The 23,257-nt window shown below is 44.4% G+C and overlaps 1 protein-coding gene across 2 annotated transcripts; it reads left to right on the top strand.

Annotated features, from left to right (window-relative positions):
• The first annotated feature begins 1,553 nt into the window (after positions 1 to 1,553).
• Positions 1,554 to 21,503, top strand: XRCC1 (X-ray repair cross complementing 1). Of its 2 annotated transcripts, XM_039364334.1 has the most exons (18): positions 1,554 to 1,699; positions 4,133 to 4,225; positions 4,809 to 4,916; positions 5,530 to 5,688; positions 7,149 to 7,229; positions 7,335 to 7,452; positions 8,275 to 8,396; positions 9,990 to 10,113; positions 11,534 to 11,759; positions 14,063 to 14,179; positions 14,264 to 14,363; positions 15,184 to 15,358; positions 16,778 to 16,832; positions 17,002 to 17,147; positions 17,545 to 17,635; positions 18,033 to 18,108; positions 18,943 to 19,072; positions 20,820 to 21,503. In XM_039364334.1, exons 1-17 carry the CDS (start codon positions 1,649 to 1,651, stop codon positions 19,054 to 19,056), a joined length of 1,956 nt encoding a protein of 651 aa, XP_039220268.1. In that variant the 5' UTR covers positions 1,554 to 1,648; the 3' UTR covers positions 19,057 to 19,072; positions 20,820 to 21,503. The 2 variants fall into 2 exon arrangements, with proteins under 2 accessions (XP_039220268.1, XP_039220267.1); XM_039364333.1 differs by having other exon boundaries at positions 18,943 to 21,503.
• Positions 21,504 to 23,257: the final 1,754 nt, after the last annotated feature.

The following is a 23,257-nucleotide window of genomic DNA, read 5'->3' as shown; positions in this document are numbered from 1 at the left end:
AATCACAGCACAATTGCTTCTGTAACTGCCCTTAAGGCAGTTGGAACGTCACTTTTTCACTCTTCATAATGAAGGGTGAGGAGGTCCAGTCTACAAAGAATTTCTGGGTATATTAAACTTTACTGTGCTGTTAACCAAACCTGAAATGGCTCAACAGCTAACATAGGGATTCAAACAAACCCAGTTCTTAAACATGGTAGCTAAAGAAATTCCAAGAGAGTCTGAAACTGAAGAGACATAACACTGACTTCTGAAACAAGATGTGTGTTTCCGGACCAGTTTTGTGGAGGAAACAATATTAATAGTCACACCAAGCAATTAAATAGGATGCTCTTCTCAGACTTGAGCATTAACGAAAGGTCGTGAAGCCACAAAGATATTAACATTAACTAAAATTAAGAAACATTATGAATCCTACAGCGGGACATGTTGAGATTACAGCATCTGTCTTAAGTTATAAATTATGGTTTACTGATGGACAATTGGTTCACCCGATATGCTACACCCAAATGAAACAAACCACATTATGGATTGTTACACTGTAAACAATTTTAAAGGAACTCTTGGCTACATCAAGAATGCAAAATTTAGAACTTCCAAGCTATGATTTGGATTCTTTTAGGGGGCCCTGCCCCATAACTATAACTAAATCTATCTTGTCTGGCTATTTGGAATGGGCTGTGTGTGTGTGTGTGTGTGTCAGGTTTTGAAATACTGACACCAGCTGATGTAAAACTATGGTGTCCATCATCTTTTCCAATCAAGCAACCTTCAGATAAGTTGGGGTCCTACTTCTGTAACAACCAACACACTTTTTATTCCAACATTGCCAGAATCAGGCTGGTGAAGCATATATATTGATTTTCTGTCCCTGTTGCAGTGTCTCTTAACTTTTGTTGTTGGCTGGGTGAGTATGAAAGTTGACATCCATCCATCTTAAAGCTGGCGAGGTTGGGAAACATTGCCCTATGAAATTATTTTTTCAAAGAGATTTTTTTATTATTATTGAATAACAAACATGTCAGTACTAGATTAACAACCTGACTCATGGAAATAATGCATTGCTACTTTTGTTGATACTCATTCTTTTTTTTTTTTCTTTAAGAAATGTTACTTATTTGCCTTTTTAGAGATAAGGCTAGCTAGGCTATTTTACTTCCTCCATACTAGAGGTTTATCTCGCCAACTAATGGTAGAAATCCCTCCCAATGTTTTTCAAACTTAGTCACTTTTGTGGCCTCCAAATTCCCAGAATTCCTCAATAAGACCATGCTCGCTGAGGAATTTGGGGAGTCGAAGTCCACAGGACTCAAAGCGTCCAAGTTCGAAAAACTAACTCCCTCAAAAAGGCAGGGGGAAAAAAAATCGCATGCGCAGAAGCAAAAGGCCGCGCTTCGAGCGCCAAAGCATCGTGATCGGAAAGGCGCGAATCCGAGCATGCGCCAAGAGCTTCATTTCTTCCCCCCCCCCCACGCTCGGTCTGACTGCGCGGCGCTTTAGAAGACGTCATCGGTTTGAGTTTGCGCGCGGAGTGGAGGCCACTAGAGGAACCATAGAGATGAACGCCGCTGAGCGTAGAGCGCCCATTTCCGGCGCTTGGCGGAGTTTTGCTGCCGGGTGACGGCGGGTGACAGAAAGTGGCGGGGCAATGCCGGAGATCGAGATCCGACATGTGGTATCCGCGAGCAGCTCCGACACGGTAGCTCGGGGGGGGGTGTCGGGGGCGTCCGCGTGGGGAACAAGGCAGCGGGGTGATGGGGCTGTTAAGTTGGGGTACGGAGGCAGCCATTCTGAGGCGGGGGGGAAGTCGGATATGGGGGTGGTACACCGTGGAGGCTTCTGGGGTGGGTGGGAGAAACCGTACGGACAATACAGCCTCCACTCGACGAAGCCGCAGTTGCCTTCCCACGATACCTAGGCCAGACAAAGCTAGAATGGCTACTTTGGGCTCCAGCGTGTTGGGGAAGCCAGCAGTGGTCGCCAGGCTGGATGGGAAACCGACCATAAGAAAGGCTGAGCGCAAAAGAATGAAAGCCTTTGAACTATGGTGCTGGAGAAGACTCCTGCGAGTCCCCTGGACTGCAAGGCGATCTAACCGGTCAGTCCTAGAGGAGATCAACCCCGACTGCTCTTTAGAAGGAAGGCAAGATCCTGAAGCTGAAACTCAAGTACTTTGGCCACCTAATGAGAAGGAAGGACTCACTGGAGAAGAGCCTGATGCTGGGAAAGATGGAGGGCAATAGAAGAAGGGGACGACAGAGAAGGAGGTGGCTGGATGGAGTCACTGAAGCAGCAGTAAATGGACTCCAGAAGATGGTAGAGGACAGGAAGGCCTGGAGGAACGTTGTCCATGGGGGTCGCGATGGGTCGGACACGACTTCGCAACTAACAACAACAAGGCAACCTGGGCTCTTTTATGACTCATGGACTTCAACTCCCTGAATTCCTGAGCCATAGTCTTATCATTCAGCACATAGGTCAGGCAGCCGTCCGTGTGGCCAGGGGTGGCACGCGCTTCTAATGCCTGCAACCACAGTAGCATGTTACTAACATTCCTAGAGCCTGCCTCACCTTTTAGTATTCTGTTCTTATTTCCTCCCTAAAGTAATAGAACTACAACTCCCAGAATTCCAAGCAGCAAGGTTCTTTGGAAATGCTAGACAACATAGTCCAGGGGTAGGCAACCTTGTCTCTTTTATGACTCGTGGACTTCAACTCCCAGAATTCCTGAGCCAGCAATTGTAGGAGTTGAAGTCCACGAGTCATAAAAGAGCCCAGGTTGCCTACCCCTGCCTTAAGCCGTAACCTGGATGATTGGTTTCAGCATCTGGGATCCCAAAGGTGCCTTTTTTTTTTTCTCACGAGGCAACTGGACTTTAATTCTTCGGCTTCTTGGATGAGAAGCGAAAGGTCTTCAAGGGAAAACGAAGTCCCAGTTGTCTTTTGGAAAAGCATCTTTGGGACAACCCTGACCATGGAGGACTGAGAGTCTCCAGAGACCTTGAACATCTGGGATGTAATAGGAACCAATCATTGTCATCCCCCTCAACTGGTTTTAGGGCTTGGCATGTTGGGTGGAGCTAACCCAAAACAGACGGAGAAGGGGAAGAAGAAGAAAAACGAAGGTGTCATAAGGAAAAAAAGGGATGTCTGCGAGAGAGGGGCTTGGCTAACATAACATGTCTGACTAAACTGGGTTTGGGATGTTCTGTTTTGAATAAGAAGAAAAAGAAAAAGAAAGAAAGAAGTTGGAAAGGACCTTGTAAGTCTTCTAGTCCAGGTATGTCAAACTCGCAATGTCACATGATGTCACACGACGTCTCAGAGCTTTTTCGCCATTGCTGGCAATGGGGTGGGTGCAGCTCCGGTATGATGAAACCGGTCCGCGGGCCAGCAGTTTGACACCCCTGTTCTAGTCCTGCTCAGGCAGGAAACCTTATATCATTTCAGACAAATGGTTGTCCAGTCTCTACTTAAAAACTTCCAGTGTTGGAGTACCCACAAGTTCTGGAGGCAGGTTGTTCCACTGATTAATTGTTCTAACTGTCAGGAAATTTCTTCTTAGTTCTAGGTTGCTTCTCTCCTTGATGAGTTTCCATCCATTGCTTCTTGTCCTGCCTTCAGGTGCTTTGGAGAATAGCTCGACTCCCTCTTCTTTGTGGCAGCCCCTGAGATATTGGAACACTGCTATCATGTCCCCCCTCATCCTTCTCTTCATTAAACTAGACATACCCAATTCCAGCAACTGGTCTTAATATGTTTTAGCCCGTTACATGAAGTAGGCCATTGCATTACTGTAACCCAGAATAGAGCTCAGCTGGGTTTCTCAACCTCAACAACTTTTCAGATGTGTGGACTTTGGTTCCCTGAAGTTAGCTGAGGAATTCTGGGAATTAAAATCTATGCATCTTAAAGCTGTTGATGTTGAGAAATGCCAGAAGAGAGCAACAGATACTTTTTGATGGATATAAAGTTGAAGTGTGCTGTGTAAACCCATTCATGTCTAAGACTATTGGGGAGGAGGAGGAAAGGAAAGAAGAGTAAGAAGGAGTAAAGAAGGGATGAAGAAGCTGATGTATGGATAGTAGGATTGTTTTCTTGCCATTGATTTAGCCTCTTCTCCTGTCCCCAGACTCATTGTGCTGAGAACCTGCTCAAGGCTGACACCTATCGCAAGTGGAAAGCTGCCCAGGCTGGGGAAAAGCAAATCTCTGTCATATTACAAGTGAGTTTCTGCTAATCCCTGTGTGAAATCAGTCCCAAACACTGTCTGCAGTTATAATACTTGCAGTATGACAACTTGCTGTAAGCACATTTATGCAGTTAGAAACGTGTGTGCATATAAATTATAGTTCTTCAAGCCCAATGCTTTTACTTTCTTTCTCCCTCTCTCTTTTTTTCTATATGTATGTATGTATGTATAACACAAATGCTTTTCAGGTGGTATTTGGAATTTCTTCGTAATTCTCTTATTATTGCAGTTCATCATTCTTCTGCAGAACAATACTGTATGCTCAGCCCTCCACCAGTCTCCTCAAAATTAGCTACGGTTAAGATGTCAGAAAAAGCAGCAGCTGCAAAAGGAAAACTTGGCTGTCTTAAATAAATTGCTGTCAGTCAAATTGGATAATCATGAGCTTGTTCCTGATTTAGTATAGGGTCGTTTTATTTGCTGTTAGCATGGCTCATATACATGGTTGGGGTATATTTGGTTAAATCAATATCCAGTTGTTAAGACCTGGACCTATAGGATTCCTTTCCTGTATTTTCCACAATTCCTTACTGTACTCTCCCCTCCCCTCCCACAGTTTGAAAAAGAGGAGCAGATTCACAGCATTGATATTGGCAATGAAGGCTCTGCCTTTGTGGAAGTGCTGGCTGGCAGCTCTGCCTCCACCAGTGAGCAGAATTACGAGGTGAGTGGATTCAGTACTGCCTGAGTTGCCCTCACACCATGGAAGTGGTATTCTTTCTGCCTTCAATGAAGGGGATTTGGTGCTATTTCCTTTGTTCCATTTGAATACGTACAGTCAGAAATAGTAGGATTCCAGCAATGTAAACCAAACATCCTTTGAATACAGGTGTGTGTGGCTCCATGCAGGATGACTGCTTAGCAGTTTGGGCAAAACACTAGAGCAGGGGTAGGCAACCTTGGCTCTTTTATGACTGGTGGACTTCAACTCCCAGAATTCCTGAGCCAGCCATGCTGAGGGGAAAGGGAGAGGTTGCCATGCTGGCTCAGGAATTCTGGGAGTTGAAGTCCACGAGTCATAAAAGAGCCAAGGTTGCCTACCCCTGCACTAGAGGGACCCTGCTTTCTCCCTATGCTTAATCTCCGTGTTGTGATTTTTTTTTCCTGTGTGTGGCAGTTTCTCTCAAGAGCCGAACTTCTGATTTGATGTTCTGTTGCTTGTTCTCAGGGTGTCTGGGGAGGACTCTTTTGGATTAAGACTGGGGTTTAGTAAGAGAGAGATTTTCAAAAAGATGCGTTTCTTGATTTCCATTGTAGCGCTTTCCATTCTACCTCAGGTGCTGTTGGTGACATCCTCCTTCATGTCTCCCTCAGAGAGCAAGACTAGCACCAACTTGAACAGAGTCCGTATGTTTGGGTCAGATAAACTGGTGAAGGCTACAGCTGAGAAGAAGTGGGACCGAGTTAAGATTGTTTGTACCCAGCCGTACACCAAGGTTTATATTTTGGAAACCAAATTATATGGGATGCCTTGGACTGCTGCATTTATTTCTCCCTCAGGAGCTTGACAAGGAGCGGGTACTTCTTAGCGTACTCTTTAGCACAGGGGGTCTTCAAACCAGCCCTTTTATGACTCATGGACTTCAAATCCCAGAATTCCTCAGCCAGGCACGCGTGCTTGGCTGAGGAATTCTGGGAGTTGAAGTCCATGAGTCATAAAAGGGCCGAGTTTGAAGACCCCTGCTTTAGCAATTCTTGTGTTTGATATCTGTCAATTGGGTTCCACGCCTCTTATAACTGCATTTTAAGGGTGAGATGGTCATCATTTCCTATATGAGAAAAGTAGATCTCACGCAGTTTTGATGCTCATCTGGCAAACAGAAGTGAATAATTAATTTCTTAAAGATGGAACCCCAAATTTTTGGGTATTCAGCCTTTCTGGAGGGGAGGTGAAGTTCATCTTCAGAAGTTCACACTTTTGCCTTTTCTAGATGAAGGTCTGTAGATGGTTAAAAGAGTTAAAATCTAGTTGATCCTTTTTTTTATATAGCCTTACCTTGTGAACGTTTACTGAGAAAAAAAGCCTTCTGACTTCAGTGAGACTGATTCCCAAGTATATAAACATTGAATTGCAATTTTACTCGTGGGCTAACTTCTCTCAAAAGAGCACTTAAACCAGTGGTTCTCAACCTTTATAATGCCGCGACCCCCCAACTGGTCATAAGTCGAGGACTACTCAACCGGTCGTAAGTTGAGGACTACTCAACTGGTGCAGCACCGTTTGCAGAATGGGACTTTTGGCGGGCTCAGCAGGGCAGAGACAGCCTGGACAATTCCTATTGGCTTTTGAAAGCCAATAGAATTAGACTCTATTCAAGAGAGTCTATTCTATTGGCTTTCAAAAGCCAATAGAATAAAAGGGAGTAGCACCGCTAAGGAAAAGGGAAAAATGGTGGACTGCGTTGTTTGGCGACCCCCGTGAAATGGTCGTTCGACCCCAAATGGGGTCCCGACCCACAGGTTGAGAACCACTGACTTAAACTCTAGGACCAAAAAAAAAAGGTAACAGTTATTAGCCATTTATGTTAAGCAAGACTGTCCCTAAGGGATGCTATGAAGAGGAAATTGCAAGCTCTCAATAGGTCAGCCTTCCTGTTGATTTATTAAACCTACCAGGGAACCTTCCAGGTTTCTTTGGAGTTGGGAATTGTAGAAGTTGAAATCCCCATAGTAGGGCAGTGCCCCAAGAAGGCTATAGTAATGCTAGTCTTTTTTTTTCCCTAACATTTATTAGCCACTCCTAAATTTATCTACCTTCTGTTATAGAGCTGGTTTCTGTCCTAGCTTTGGACGGAATGTGGTCTGTAATTAGAGAAGACAGTTTCACGCATGGAATGACAATTGCTTATGGCTGCCTAATTTGCCTAAATCTGAATCCTCTTGCATCTCTCTTCAGTCTCTGGCTTATGGCCTTTCCTTCGTGAGGTTCCATTCTCCTCCAGACAGCACTGAGACACATTCCAAAATGGCTTCACCGGTGAGCATTCCTTAAGTTACCCGATAACTATGAGCTTGTATTTTACCACTCTTCTTTGCCCAAAAATCTGGATATCTCATTCTCTTTTTGTTCCACCTGCATCAGAAAGTCACCAAATTGGGCCAGTTTATGGTGAAGGAAGATGACAGCAATTCCAGCTCTTTGAAACCCGGTGCTCTCTTCTTCAGCCGTGCCAGTAAACCCCTGGTCTCCCCTCCTAAAGGTAATTATCACACATTTTATCCTACCTAAAGATTGTTGGAAGATCATAGTTACTATTAATCATCCAGGCAAGAAGAGGCAATAGTCTTTCTCTGTTGCTCCTTAGAAGCTGATAATATGTGAGATTCTGCCTTTGCAGAATTGCTATTATCAAATGAGATCTGATAAAGTGAGATCTGTTACCTTCTTCCTTGGCCATTCTTGAAATAAAAATTGTTTTGGCTGAAAGTGTCAGTTTTAATGCTTTATCTGCTCTTTAATTGTGGAGGAATTTGCACGTGCAGCAAACTGCCATGCATTGCCCCCCACAAACCTCATAACCTTTTGATACACTTTGTCCCAAGGAAGCAGCCAAAAGATCACCCCCTTTTGACTTAATATCTTACCTTCCTAAATAATAAGTTCCCCCTTATCTCTTCCTTTCTTTATCTCTTCTTGTCTTTATCAGTTCTTTCTCCTTTTCTAATTTACCTGTATTTGTTTTTACCTGCTCTCAACAGGTAATGTGTTACTAGAAAATAATTGATTATATGAAGGAATTTTTCAATTACTTTATGTCAACAGCTAAAGATTAAACTTCTAAATGTAAAATGTCAGCAGTTAATGGTAAAGCCTATGTATGTAAAAAGTATATAAGAAACAATAAACTCAGAGTTTGTCGAGCTGTGTGAAGATGTGTCATGCAGCTTCAAACCTCTGCCCAAGACATGCCTGAGTCTTTTTCTTAGCATCATTACATTTAATGTTTGAAGTGTTTTCTGTGTGTGTAGATATCCACGCTGAGACTGGTAACTGATGATGGTGATAATTATTATTCTTGCAGCATCTCAGAATGACCAGCCTTCACCCAGTTACGCCGCTGCCTCATTGCAGACCAACAAATCTCTTTCTCCTGACTCTTCACCATCAGCAGTGGAAAAGCCCACCATCAAAACCCCACCCAAGGTAAAGGAGAGAAAACAGAAGCCACGTCTGAGTGGGCAAATGCTCACATTCCAACTTTTTTTTTTCTCTTAATTTGCCATCCAAGCTGAAAAACAAAAAAAAAATTTCTCATTTAATGACCACCACCATTCAGTGACGGTTTGAAGCTTCAGTGGCACAGAACAAGTGGTACATATGACTGAGCATCATAGTTGCAGCTGTTAACGACACACAAACCTACACACCACGTTCATGTCATTGTGATCTAGCCATTCAGTGACTGGCTTGCAGTTACGTCATGGCTGCATCCTGTGCTCGTGTGATATCTATTTGCAACTTTCACCGTTGGCTTGTGACAAGCTGAGTCAAATCAAATCAAATCAACCTTTATTGGCAAAGTACAACATGTGTACAATGAGATTGGCTAAGCCTCCCTCGTGTCCCCTCCCCCCCATACAACTCACAGTGACAACAAACACACAATCTTATTACACCACATGAACTTATTGCACAACGTGCCGGCCCCGCAAGTCTTATCGTATATGGAGTTATTTCCCATTCAGGAGTCTGACAGCCCACGGGTAGAAACTGTTCTTCAGCCTGTTGCTGTGGCTGGCTATGCTTCTATATCTCCTGCCCGATGATAGGAGAGTAAAGAGGTGCTGACCAGGGTGTGAGTCGTCCCTGAGGATTTTCCTCGCTCTTCTAAGGCAGTGTTTCCCAAACTTGACAATTTTAAGGCATGAGGACTTCAACTCCCAGAATTCCACAGCCAGCAATGCTGGCTGTGGAATTCTGGGAGTTGAAGTCCACATGCCTTAAAATTGTCAAGTTTGGGAAACACTGTTCTAAGGCAGTGGGCCCTAGCGATGTTGTCTAGTGGTGTCAGGGAACAGCCCATGATGTTTTGTGCTGTGCTCACCACCCTCTGCAATGTCTTTCCGTGGCTGTCAAGCCAGCATACCACAACATAATGCAATGTGAGAGGGCGCTTTCTATGGTGGACCGGTAAAAGAAGGTCATCAGTCGTCGTTCCACTTTGTTCTTTCGCAAGACCCTAAGGAAGTGGAGTCTCTATTGGGCCTTTCTGGCCACCTGGGTTGTGTTAATTTTCCAGGTGAGATCTTCGCTGAGGTAGACTCCCAGGAATTGAAAGGAGGAAACTCTCTCCACATAGCCCCCTCCCCCCCCCCCGATGTAAAGTCAACGAAGAAGCTGGAGGAGGTTGCAAATGGTCACCCTATGATGTTGCACGAGTTGCTTAATGATGGCAACTAGAAGTGCTGGAACTGCCCTCATAAGTTTGTATGGTCATAGGACGATGTGTTTTAGGACCTTGTCACTTAGCAACAGGAATTCTGTTCCCAATTACTGTTGTTAAGCAAGGACTACTGTACTTCCATTCCACAATCTACTACGTTGCCTCTCTAGGCACATGAGCAAGGTTCATTCATGGATCAGAGCAGCAGGATAGGTCCTAGAATTATTTACAGCCAATCTAAAGGATCCTTAAGCTAATATCTGTCTTAGAAGTAAATCCAATGAAGTTGGGAGAGGCTTCTCTCCAAGTGTTTTAGGATGAGTTGCAGCCTTAAAGTTTTCTTGTCTTTGCAGGAACCCACCCCAGTCAAAAGGAAGTTTGAGTTCAGCAAAGAAAATGCTGCTCTCTCCTCAGCAACCAAGAAAGCTAATCCCGATAAGTCCCGCGTTACACACCCGCCTTCCAAAAAACACAAAGGTATGTGAAGAAAGGGGGAAACTTGCAAGTTGAAATTTCATGCAGTTCATAATGTTTTTTTGATTCATCTGTTGCTCAAGCAGGGGGTTGGACTAGAACAGGGGTTCTCAACCTTGGCAACTTTAAGATTTGTGGACTGAGGAATTCTGGGAGTTGAAGTCCACAAGTCTTAAAGTTGCCAAGGTTGAGAACCCCTGGACTAGAACAAGGCTTTTCAACCAGTAGTACGGGTACCACCTATGGTACATTGGCACCTGGCAGGTGATACGTGACCATCCTAGAAAAGTGGTAGTGGGGGAGGGGAATGAGCTGAACCGGTGGCAGCACTGCACAAGCCTGAGCAAGAGATGGCTGGAGCTTCAGGGCTGTCAGGGCTCAGTGGAAGTGCCAGGATCAGCGCTTCTTTGGGGCTGTCAGGGCTCAGTGGATGTGCCAGGATCAGCGCCAGGCTCCAGCTGGAGCTCGGCGCTGATCCTGGGGCTTCTGCTGAGCCCCGAAGAAGTGCCGATCAGCTGGAATGTTGCAGCCTCTCCAGGGTCTCATGATTTACATTCAGATGCTTGGCAACTGATTCATATTTATGATGGTCACGGTGTCCCAGGGTCATGTGAAGTGACCAAAACCTGCTGCAACCACCCAGCAGACGGAGGGAATAAAAACCAAACACCACCCACCCCACCCCCCACTGCCAATCCTCAACAGAAATGCTCACAACAATGGAAACCTCAGACAGGAGGAAGAGCGCCACCGGGTGGGCAGGCAGATGTCTTGCTCGGCTGTGGCTTGGGGGGGCACTTTTTTCAGTGCCATTGTAACTTCGAACAGTCACTAAGCGAACTATTGTAAGTCGAGGACTACCTGTACTTCATCACTTTTTTCCTTTTTTGGGGGGGTGTCATCAAGTTTTTGACACCTTACTAGGTGACTGGTGGTACTCAGATATTGCCATATCCTAAAAGTGGTACAATGGGTGAAAAGATTGAAAAGCCCTGGATAGAAGATCCCTTCTAACTGTGTTGTTCTGTTATTCTAGTTTGTGTGGCCGCCCATCTCAGAAAGCATCTCTGCCTGGTGAACAGTATTAAAATGAAATGAAAGCAGTTGTGTTTTCAGCACATTGCTTTCTCTCTTTTTTTTTTAATTATCTTTATTAAATTCCAGGCTCAAACATTACAACACAAACAAAAAAGGAAAAGGAAGTAAGAGGACAAATTAAAATGACAAAAAAATGCATCGAAATTTGTAAATATTTTTAGTACATTACTTTCTTGAAGTTGGATTTTAACCACAGACTGTGGGTAGAAAGGGGATTTCTTCTGTTTGCATCTGATCTTGACTAATTTACATCAAAGAACGAGCAATGATTTGGGCCTCTCTTTTCCTTACCTGACCTTTGCATTTTGTTTTTGTTGATTTGCAGTTTCTCTTTCCACGTCTCCTCCCCAGAAGACGCTACCTTTCAAAAAAGCTCTTCCAACGCAGTCTTTGGAGGAGACGGCAAACGGGTCTTTCCAGCAACTCCTACAGGGTACCGTCTTCGTGCTGAGCGGTTTCCAGAACCCCTTTCGCTCTGAATTAAGGGACAAGGCCTTGGAAATGGGGGCCAAGTACCGTCCAGACTGGACCCCTGACAGCACTCACCTCATGTACGTGACGGTGGATCTACCCTCCTAAAACATGCATTTTTATTTCCTTCATTCCCTGAAAGTTAAGCCATTGCAATCTCAAATGCTCTACTCCAGGGGTAGGCAACCTCAGTTCTTTTATGACTCATGGACTTCAACTCCCAGAATTCTGGGAATTGAAGTCCATGAGTCATAAAAGAGCCAAGGTTGCCTACCCCTGCTCTACTCAGTGAGACTAAGACCTCAGCTTTGTTTTGATAAAAGAAGAACTTAAAAGAGACCCCCAGTTTTGCTAGGGTCTGCCACAATTTGCTGCAGCCAATTCGCTATGGGACAAGAGTTACACTAATATCAAAGAAATAGCGGAATAGAATCATTAAAGAATGCCAAAGAGGAACAAAATGAAAATGTGAATGAAAACAAAATAATTTTAAAATTATTGTAAGTAATTAAATAGAATTGTTAAATTGTCCCGCAAAAAGTTGTCCTGTGATGAGTTGGCCATGACGGCTTGTTCTGCAGCAGAATTGGCCGTGGTGAGTTATCCTATTTTGATTTTGCTAATAACATTACAAAGAAGAAATTATTTTCTCTGCTGTGCTTTACCAAAATGACCAGAGTTGTGGGCAGGACCTGTGGCAATTTCCAATTTCAAAACTGCCATAGCAAACAGACCTGGATGTCTCTGGGGCCGAGAGCTGTTATATAGCATAAACGGGTAGGCAACCTTGGCTCTTTTATGACTCGTGGACTTCAACTCCCAGAATTCCTGAGTCAGTGTGGCTGGTTCAGGAATTCTGGGAGTTGAAGTCCACGAGTCATAAAAGAGCCAAGATTGTCTACCCCTGGCATAACATAAATGACATGACTCTTGTGTCTGATACTCACGATGCAAATGCTAAGTTGTGTCCTTTGGGCAGTTAGCGCCTACACAAATACGATGTTGCTTTGACAATAATTAGTGTAATTTGTGAGGGAAGACCTTGAACTAAGAGCTGATGGAAGATTTCAGTTACTCAATGGGCAGTACCCATTCACGGTTGCCCCAAAATGTGCCTTAGATGAGTTTGTTGGAACTTAAGTCCCCATCAAGTTTCTGCCTTTAAAAACAGCCTTCCTTTTGCATTGCTGTCCAATGGTCAAGATCTCCCCCAGTGCTACTGCTCTCTTTATTTATTATATCCCACCTTTATGATTTTTATAAATATAGTCAGTCTCCGACTTACAGCTATTCATTCATGACTGTTCCAAGTTGCAACGGCACTGAAAAACAGTGACTTATGACCATGTTAAACATCTGTTGCAATACCCCAATGCTCATGGGATCAAATTTCGGACATTTGGCAACAGGCATGTATTCATGACGGTTGCAGTGTCCCGGGATCATGTGATCCCCTTTTGTCATCTTTGGACAAGCGAAGTCAGTGAGGAAGCCAGATCCACTGAACAACTATGTTAGTAACTTAACAAGTGTAGGAAATTCACTTAACAACTGGGGCAAGAAAGAAATGGAGCAAAATTCACTTACCGTATATTCCGGCGTATAGGGCAACCCGGCGTATAAGATGACCCCCGAGTTCAACGCCGGGTCGCAAGACGATCAACGCCAAGTCCACGATGATCGACGCTGAGTCGCATATAAGACGACTTTCTAGGCATGCGACTTGGCATCGATTGTCTTATACGCCGGAAACTACGTTATTTCCGGCGTATAAGATGATCGACGCCGAGTCGCATGCCTAGAAAGTCGTCTTATACGCCAGAAACTACCTTATTTCCGGCGTATAAGACGACTCGGCGTATAAGACGACCCCTGAGTTCGGAGGCTGTTTCATTGCTCTCAAAAGTCGTCTTATACGCCGGAATATACGGTAACAAATCTCTTGTTTAGCAATAGAAATTTTGGGCTCAATTGTCGTAAGTCGAGGACTATCTGTGACACAATGTGCCGCACATACACAATACACCTTCCTCCTCCTATTGTCACTCCAACAAGTCTTGTGCTGAGGAAGAGCGACTTGCCCAAACCAACCCAGCCGGCTTTCATTCCTAAGGCAGGACTAGAAGTCTCAGTCACCTGGTGATTTGCCCAAAGTCACCCAGTGTGCTTTCGTGCCTCACCTGGGGCTCGAACTCATTGTCTCTTGCTGATTGGCCCAAAGTCAGCCAGCCAACTTCCATGCCTAAAGTAGGACTAAAACTCCCAGTCTCCTGGTTTTTTTGCCTGCTGCTTTGCCACTAGACCGAACTGGCTGGTTTCATCCTGGGGCCTTATAGATTGCAATGCACTCCTCCGTGTTAAGTGACTCTGTTTCTCCTTCTAGCTGTGCCTTTGCCAACACCCCCAAATACAGCCAGGTGAAAGGGCTTGGGGGCACCATTGTACGGAAGGAGTGGATCCTGGACTGTTACCGTAGCCGTCGGTGCTTACCCTGCAAACAGTGAGTTGTCCAGGGGAACGGGAACCTAGGTAGATTCTACTCAGTCTTCATTTCAAACTATAACTCGCAGGTTCCCTTTCCCAGGTACCTGATGGGCAGCCCCGATTCGTCCAGCAGCGAACAGGAAGAGGAGAGCGAGGAGGAGACCACAGCTGCACACCGCAGAGTTGTGACTCCTCAACAGGTAGGCTAGATGTGTTTGTTTTGGGCAGGGGTCTTCGAACTTGGCCCTTTTATGACTTGTGGACTTCAACTCCCAGAATTCCTCAGCCAGGCATGCCAAGTTTGAAGAGCCCTGGTTTGGGGGATGTTTCCGTTGCTGTGCTATATAGTGAGTTCCGTTATAGGTTTTTCTTATCCAATTTGACCGTTATTTTGCAAATTTAGTGTAAGTCATGAGACTGTAATCCTTTAAGAGTGTTTTGCCTTTGTGGGGAAGATACCAGGAATTTTTGAGAGGACAGCCAGTTTGGTCTGGTGGTTAAGGCACCAGCCTAGAAAGCAAGGACCTGTGAGTTCAAGTCCTGCCTTAGCCGTGAAAGACTGCTGGGTGACTTTGGGCCAGTCACCAGGAGACTGTGAGTTCAAGTCCTGCCTTAGACATGAAAGACTGCTGGGTGACTTTGAGCCAGTCACCAGGAGACTGTGAGTTCAAGTCCTACCTTAGCCATGAAAGACTGCTGGGTGACTTTGGGCCAGTCACCAGGAAACTCTTGAGTTCAAGTCCTGCCTTAGCCATGAAAGACTGCTGGGTGACTTTGGGCCAGTCACCAGGAGACTCTGAGTTCAAGTCTTGCCTTAGACATGAAAGACTTTGGGCCAGTCACTTCCTCTCAGCCTATTCCAGGGAAAATAGGCGGAATGTGTGCTGGATTTAAATGACAAAGAAATGTTGTCATTCAATCCTGCCTAAGCCTCCCCCCCCCCCCAAAAAAGAAACCCTTGCTGCAGTGAGTTTGCCTTCCTCTGTGCCTCTGTAACTGACTCCTGTCCTCCTGTGCCAGAGAACCAGCGTGCCCAGCCCCAACCACAAGATTAAGCCTGCCACCAGCCCCAAAGTAATGCAGGTGGTGCCACCCAGAGTGTCTTCCGAGGAGGAAGAAGAGGAGCCAACCACCTCTCAGAACAGCAACATCCACAACAATTCAAGGGCTTCCAGCGGGGATGAGAAATTTGCAGGTAGAGTGGACCCTAATTTTGGGATGCAGGGAAATTACTGCTTCCCTAGAATCTGGTGGTGGTGGTGAGTGGGGCATGGGGTGGTTGAAACCAAGGTTCAGAGGCCTCTCTGCCCACCTTGTGGAGATTGTTGGAGAGGTGTCATGGCTTCAGACATTTCTTTTTCTTCCATGGCGAGATCTTCCCCAAATCTTTGTCAAACTATCCCCGTTAGTTTAGGGATAGTGACTGGGGTAAGGGACCCCTAAATGGATTTAAAAGTTTGTGGGTTTTGGCTTGATGTCATGGTTCCGAAAAGAAGCAGCTTTTCAAAGAACGTTGAGGCTTATTTACCTTAAAGAATCCTTTTATTTTTGCATAGCTTCGGCACATAACAAAAATAAGCCCAAAACTGAATCCTCCCTCCCTCAATCACCCGTAACAAAGCATAACTCCCTCCTTCATGTCACAGTCATCAATCACATTCTCCAATTAGTGTGAAGCATGAATTGTCCCTCCCCTAAGCCTCCTGTTACAGCTGACCTTGGCAATGCTGTGCTGAGATATTGTTATGGTTAACTAGCATATTTTCCCATCCACTAGGCCAGTGGTTCTTAACCTGGGCGATATTGCCCCCCAGGGGGCGATTTTGTTTTTCATGGGGGCAATGGAACGAAAAGGGGCGACGTGGGGGCGAAGGAATGAAAAGGGGGCGATATGGGAGCGAGAAGTTTTGGGGACACTTTTGAGCCTTTTTTGTACAGTGAATCACTGTATATCTGTCGTACAAAAACATCAGATCGCTCGCTATTAGTGGATTGAATTGTGTTTTTCTTTTCGGGCATTTCACTTTCTTGCAGTTGAATTTTGTTTTCAGTGGTGATTACATTTCAAGTGTCTTGAATAAATAAGATAATAATGAAATACATGTATCACGAAGTTTGGGAATAAAGTGCCGGGTGGCACCAAAATTTTTCACACTCAGTTGAGATATGGGAAAAAAGACTGGAAATAAACTATTTGCATCGATATGTCCTGATAACAATTTTAAAGAAAACAAAAAAAAAAAGTGTTTGCATAAATGGAAGAATTATTTCCTATGTTGTGACTGAGAGGTGATGTTGGGGGAGGGGGGCGATGACAACTTCCTCATTGGCTCAAGGGGACGATTTGTTCAAAAAGGTTAAGAACCACTGCACTAGGCTAGTATTGTCTGCTTTAACTCTAGAAGTGATATGCAGGCTAAATGAAACGTGTTTGCTTCTTCATACGGCAAGCAAGAACATCCGATGTTAGCAGTCTTGACAAGAGGCTAATCAAGGACCCTGCCTTCTCTGATTGGCCATCTTCTTCCCACCAATGATCAGAACAGCTTACCCAACAACGGCGACATAGAAGGGATTGCTGATGTTTCCTTTCTGTCCTTCTGTTGTCTCCTAGGTCTTCAAGACAACGGAGATGAAGGGTCTGGTGACACAGATGACGAGTTAAGGAGGTTGGTCAAGTGATAGCTGTTGCAGTTGACCCTTCCTGCGTGGACTGCATCACTTAATAACTGAGACAGAACTTGCCATCTTAGATTCTGTTGGGTGGAAGCCTGGAAGCCTTTTGTGGTTGTGGCGGATCCTTTCCCAAAAGCTGATCCCTTGTCTCCTCTGGCTTAGAGTTGAAGAGGAACACCGCAAAAAGCAGCAAGGCGGACGGAGGCTAGTTCCAGAACCAGACAGTGACCCCTACGCGGGTTCCACTGATGAGAACACAGACGTGGAGGAACAGGCAGAGCCGGATCAGCCTATCCCAGAACTTCCAGGTTTGTCCAAACCGATCTAAAGTTTGGCGTTTCTTTTATCTTATTTTTTTCTTAATCTCAATTCCAATATGTGGGGTTTTAGTCCATTACTCTTTAGCTAAATAATCAGTATCTAGTACAGCTAGCCCCCAACTTACGATCACAGTTGGGACTGTAACTTCCATTGCTGAGCGGTGCATTTTTTTAAGTCAGGTGCCGAGAGAGAGTGACTGGCCCAAAGTCACCCAGCTGGCTTTCATGCCTAAGGCAGGACTAAAACTCGCCTTCTCCTGATCTCTAGCCTAGCTGCCTTAAGCCACTAGATCAAATTGGCTGTGATGATGAGAGAACTAATGGGCATGTTTGGATTGTCCTGTCTTCATTCCACTTCTCTAGGAACTTTGCTTTTCCTTTCCAGATCTGTTTGTTGGCAAATGCTTCTTCCTTTATGGTGAATTCCCTTCTCAAGAACGACGTCTCCTGAATCGCTACATCATAGCTTTTAATGGGTGAGTTTTTACAAGGTCATTGCTGTAGGACTCTCCCATTGCCTAAATGCGTTGCTGCATTATAAGTATAAAAGATGCCATATATATTTATATCTATCTATATCTATCTATCTATCCATCCATCCATCCATCTATCCATCTATATCTAATCTATCTATCTCTGTATCTCTGTATCTATATCTATATCTAATCTATATCTAATCTATCTATCTATCTCTGTATCTATATCTAATCTATCTATATCTAATCTAATCTAATCTTATCTATCTATCTATCTATCTATCTATCTATCTATCTATATCCTTGATAGCTGCAAAAAATGCGAATCCTGGGCTTTCTTATCTCTAAGAGAAAAAGAGGACTCTCTCTAAAAAGCATACTTCTTGACTTTTTGCAGGGAAGTGGAGGACTACATGAACGAGCGTGTAAACTATGTGATCACGGCTCAAGAATGGGATGACACATTTGACGAGGTGAGCTGGCCTCTTCAAATTTCAGGGAACTAGCCCCAAAGGGCAGGTCTTTAAACCATTTAATCAGACTGATTGGACCATGTGTGTCATAATTCTGAAGACTTTTGAGGAATTGTCAAATTTACATTGAGCAGAGTACCCAGTCTTTTTGGTGGCTAGGAACTGTGCTAACGTCAGGAGCAAAAAAAAATCAAGACTATATGTTAACCTGCGATTCAGAAGATTTATTGCTCTTTACCCCAAAACCTAGTCAATGCTAAACTGGCGCCAGGTAAGGATCAATGAAATTGTTGAAAGGAGAAAAGAGGGCGAGATGGTGATAGGGGAGATTTGGCAGGACTCCTCTTTCATGGAACAAATTGGAGGGGGCATACAATGTCATGCCTTTGCACTGTACCACAGTGTTTCTCAACCATGGGAACTTTAAGATGGGTGGACTTCAACCCTGGCTGAGGAATTCTGGGAGTTGAAGTCCATCCATCTGAAAGTTCCGAGGAGGAGAAACACTGCTGTACTAATAACTCTTAAGTTGGTGCACGGGATGAAGTTTCCAAAAAGAGATTCCCTAGAACAGTGTTTCTCAACCTTGACAATTTTAAGGCATGTGGACTTCAACTCCCAGAATTCCACAGCTGTGGAATTCTGGGAGTTGAAGTCCACATGCCTTAAAATTGTCAAGGTTGAGAAACACTGCCCTAGAAGGAGGAGAAAAATAATGAATGTGAATGCCAATATTAGCCAGCTTCAGCTGCCTCTGTCTACAGATAGGCTGGGTTCAACTACTTTGAGTAGAGCTGAGACTATTCATGGTCTCCTTCCTAATTTTGGCTTCAGGCTCTGAACGAGAACCCCAACCTTTCCTTCGTGCGTCCCCGTTGGATCTACAACTGCAATGACCGGCAGAAGCTGATTCCCCACCAGCCGTACGTTGTGGTGCCACGAGTGTAGGAGGATCCCTGCTGGAGTTTGTATATAATGTATATTCGCCTCTTGGGGGGAAAAGTCCTTAGCCTCCTGGATAGTTGAAGTAGGGCACTCCTGTTGGAGAAATTGCCTTCCTTTTAAGCCCTCCCAACACTGGGGTGGTTTGGATGGTCTTTGTTTACGTTTTTTTCCCCCACCCAGTTCCACCAGATCATGTCGGAAGCTAGTCTGCTTTTGGAAAGCAATGCTTGCTGTGGGCTTTTCTGGAACAGGGCTAGAGTCCCTTAAAATTAGAGCCTGGAGTTCAACAAAGGCAAAAGTTAAATGCACAGAGAGAAATTCACAAATCTCTTCCATGCCTTTGTATTTCTTGCCTTTCTCACTTAGTATTGGTGGTCCTCTTTCTCTTCATTGTCTTCCCAGGGTATTGTGGGGATGTGTTCTGGCTGAGCATCTTTGCCTCTCCTTATGGAAATGTCTTTCTTCATACACTGAACCCTTTACAGCAGCAAACCTATTTTCCTAGTAGGTAGTTTGGGGCTTTCACAGAAGAAAAAAACCTGTCCATTTTTTACCCAGGGTGGTTCCGGTTTCATGATAGTACAGATGGGGCGTGTCCCATCATTGGTGTAGGTAAACTTTTGTTTGTTGAGTGTACAGTCTGCAGACAAAGCCCAGCTCATTTTTAAAAGGCAGAGATTGACTAATAGTATTCCTGCCTTCCACATGTACGTTTTTAGAAAAACATCACCACCACCACCACCCAGGAAACACGGTATCTCATGACCCCCCCCACCCAATCCTGATTTGTGTTGACAAATGCCCTTTTCTGATTAAAAGTGTTGTGTACGGGCTCAGTCAGCTAAGTCAACACTTTCTCTGACCAATTATTCTGAAAGGAGGGTGTTTGGCCTAGATAAAAGATGGTAGCAAAGTTGAGAACGGAAGTATTAGAAGAAACCATGATTGCTTAAGCTGTATCACATTTCTGGGGTAGGCTCCTGTGGCTGAAGCCTTCCTTTCATTTTCAATGAATTTTTCCAAGTTCCTCTGCAGGCAAATAAGAAACTGCTTTATTAATTTCATAATGCAGTTGTTCATCTCTGCAGAGCATTGTTAGTTTCACAATGAATTGTTTTGCCCACTGGTCTACTATCTTTTTTGGAGGGAAAAAATATTAGACCATTTGTACATGTTCTTTTCAGAGCAGTGTTTCTTAACCTTGGCAACGTTAAGATAAGTGGACTTCAACTCTCAGAATTCTGGGAGTTGAAGTCCACACATCTTAACATTTTTAAGGTTAAGACTGTTCCAGAATGATCTCCCATTCCCCAAAGTTCACGCTCCTTCTCACTTTTCAGTTGCTGTAAACTGGACTGGGGGGGGGAGGGGGTGTTCTTGAATAATCTACCTCGTTTTTACAACTGATTTCTTTATTTCCCAGTCCTATATTTGCAATCAAGCCAGCCATTCTACTCTTGGTTCTTTCTTCCTTGCTTTAACCACAGGGAAAAATGTTAATCAGTGGTGGGACTGTTTTACTTGTGGTGGGCACTGCAGAATTGGAGGCCCATCTCTTGTTGAGACATCCGTCAGTTGAAGTGTAGTAATTAATTCTCAAGCAGATTTTTATAAAGATTCCAAGATGGAAGCCAGAGATTTTCCTTGGAGCCTGAATTTTGTTTTTTTGTGCTGGAACTCAACCGTATAAATAGGAGTGAGATACTTGAGGAGGAAGTTCTCCTTCTTACCACTTCTTTTTCTTTTCTTTTCTTTTTTAAATCAAGAGGTAGAATAATTTTGGCTGTACATTCATCCCTTCTCATCTGTTATCCTGACCATTCAGAACTTGTCCAGATAAGGAGTGGCTAAAACTATTAACTAACGCTCCATTTCGGATGGAGTGTGCTCAGTTCTTTTCATCTTGCAAGTGGATTTTCCTTGGTACAGATGAGGCAGACCTGTCTTCCCCAAAAAGGACGCTGCAGTTGGTGGACTTCAATTCCCAGAACTCGCTAGCCATTCTAGTAGTTACAGAGAATTCTGGGAATGACAATTGGCATGTCTGGAAGGGGCTGGGATTGGAGAAAGCTGTTACAGAGCATATATTCCTGGTCTCAGAGGATGGGCTATTGCAAGGGAGGCTTGTGTCAAGAAATTAGCTTTAAGAGCACATTAAAAAGAGCGCAAAAGGAATTTGCATGTGTCTCTTTTAAGAGCTGCTACACGCAGATGCTAAATTGTAAGGAGACAGGAGTAGCCGTGGCAGCTAAACTAGCTCGGTGTTTTACTACCGTACAGTCTGTGTTCCACAAGGACTCTAAGGGCTTGTTTTCTATAAATTTACACCTTGATTTAGCAGTTGTTCTGAGGTTCTGGCAAACGGCGACAAAACTTCACGGGATGTATTCTTGTTCTCCTTTCCTATACCATGTTAAACGTTTTTAATAAAACAAGATGCAAATCTCCAAGAGGTATCTTTTAAGAACTTACCGATACTGCCAGGGAAAGATCATATTCCTCTGTGACCTCAAAGTAGGACTCCTATTCCCTTGGTGAGGAGATAATGCCTTTAAATATTTTACAAGATTCTAAGGTTTCAAATGACAAGAGGCAGTTCTGAAACAGCTTCCAATTCTTCCAGGTGAGGCAACGAAGCAAAACCGGGGCAGAAAAGGTTGAAAGTAAAATACTGCACAGTAAAATCTTCCAACCTGTGCACTCTGTTTTCTCTCTGCCCTGGCTTTGTCTTGTTCATATAGTCCCAGATGGATGTTTAAGCCACTTTCAGAAGCTGTACTAACAACAACAGCGTTCAGAAGTAAGCAGAACATACCCTTGATACGTCTTAGGGTTAGGATCAGGTTTTTTTTTTTTTTTGAGTATATACTGCTTTTTTTTAAATAAAAAACAAGTATAAGTTGAAACTGCTAAGTAAGAGGTCTAAGCTGGAGTGCTCTGGGTTTTTATTATAAGTCAAGGACTGATGCCGTTAGTATTAAGTGTTAAGCATCAGCTAGCAAAGCTGAGAATTTGTTAGATCAGATTGTTGTCCACTTAATTAAGCCTAGTATTTCTAGCAAAATGACTCGTTCTTTGTAAGCTTCCAAGAAGAGATGGTGCCCTCCATCTGCCTCTGTCTTTGCTGTCTGATATGCAGAAATGGGGCTTGGGGAAACACAGATTTATAACCAGTTGCTTAGTGACCATTCAAAGTTACGGCAGACCCACCCAAAGGAACTTCTGAAGTTCCGATGGCCACTTCTCCCTCCCACCAGGGTCATAGGACCTCATTGTTGGATGTTCGACAGGTGACCCACCTTTATGACCATTTGCAGCATCTCATGATCATGTGACCACATTTTACTACTTTTTTTTTTTTTTTGCCCCAAACCAGCAATTTGCTTCTGGCTTTTCTGCAAAAACACCTCATAGCAAACAACGGATTCGCTTTACAACCGCTACCAAAAAAAAAACGGGAATGAATGAGTCTGGTCCTCTGATGACCTGGTTTTACGATCCAGACAATTTGTGAACATGGGCAGGTTCCATTGTGGACGTTAAGTTGAGGAGTACCTATATCAGCGGTTCTCAACCTGTGGGTCGGGACCCCATTTGGGGTCGAACGACCATTTCACGGGGGTCGCCAAACAAGGCTGTCCGCCATTTTTTTCCCCTTTTCTTTGGCCACGCCCCTGGCACCCGGTGATGTATAAGTGGTTGGGGGTCACCACAACATGGGGAACTGTATTATGGGGTCGCGGCATTAGAAAGGTTGAGAACCACTGCCCTATATAGACCTAGATTCTTTCTAGGACTCAGGGGTAGGCAACCTTGGCTCTTTTATGACTCATGGACTTCAACTCCCAGAATTCCTGAGCCAGCCATGCTGAGGGGGAAAGGGAGAGGTTGCCATGCTAAGCCATGTTGGCTCAGGAATTCTGGGAGTTGCAGTCCACGAATCCTAAAAGAGCCAAGGTTGCCTACCCCTGTTCTAAGCATGCTGGACCTGCCCTCTGTGACTTAGCTTAAAACCCCAACCTTTCTCACACGGGCCAAGCCTACCTTAATTTCTAAACCAGTGTTTCTCAACCTTGACAATTTTAAGGCATGTGGACTTCAACTCCCAGAATTCCACAGCCAGCATTGCTGGCTGTGGAATTCTGGGAGTTGAAGTCCACATGCCTTAAAATTGTCAAGGTTGAGAAACACTGTTCTAAACTGT

This window comes from Crotalus tigris, unplaced genomic scaffold (assembly GCF_016545835.1).
Source record: "Crotalus tigris isolate CLP2741 ecotype Arizona unplaced genomic scaffold, ASM1654583v1 scf7180000019753.2282721675:598951, whole genome shotgun sequence".
NCBI lineage: Eukaryota > Metazoa > Chordata > Lepidosauria > Squamata > Viperidae > Crotalus > Crotalus tigris.
This window is presented reverse-complemented; position numbering and strand designations above follow the sequence as displayed.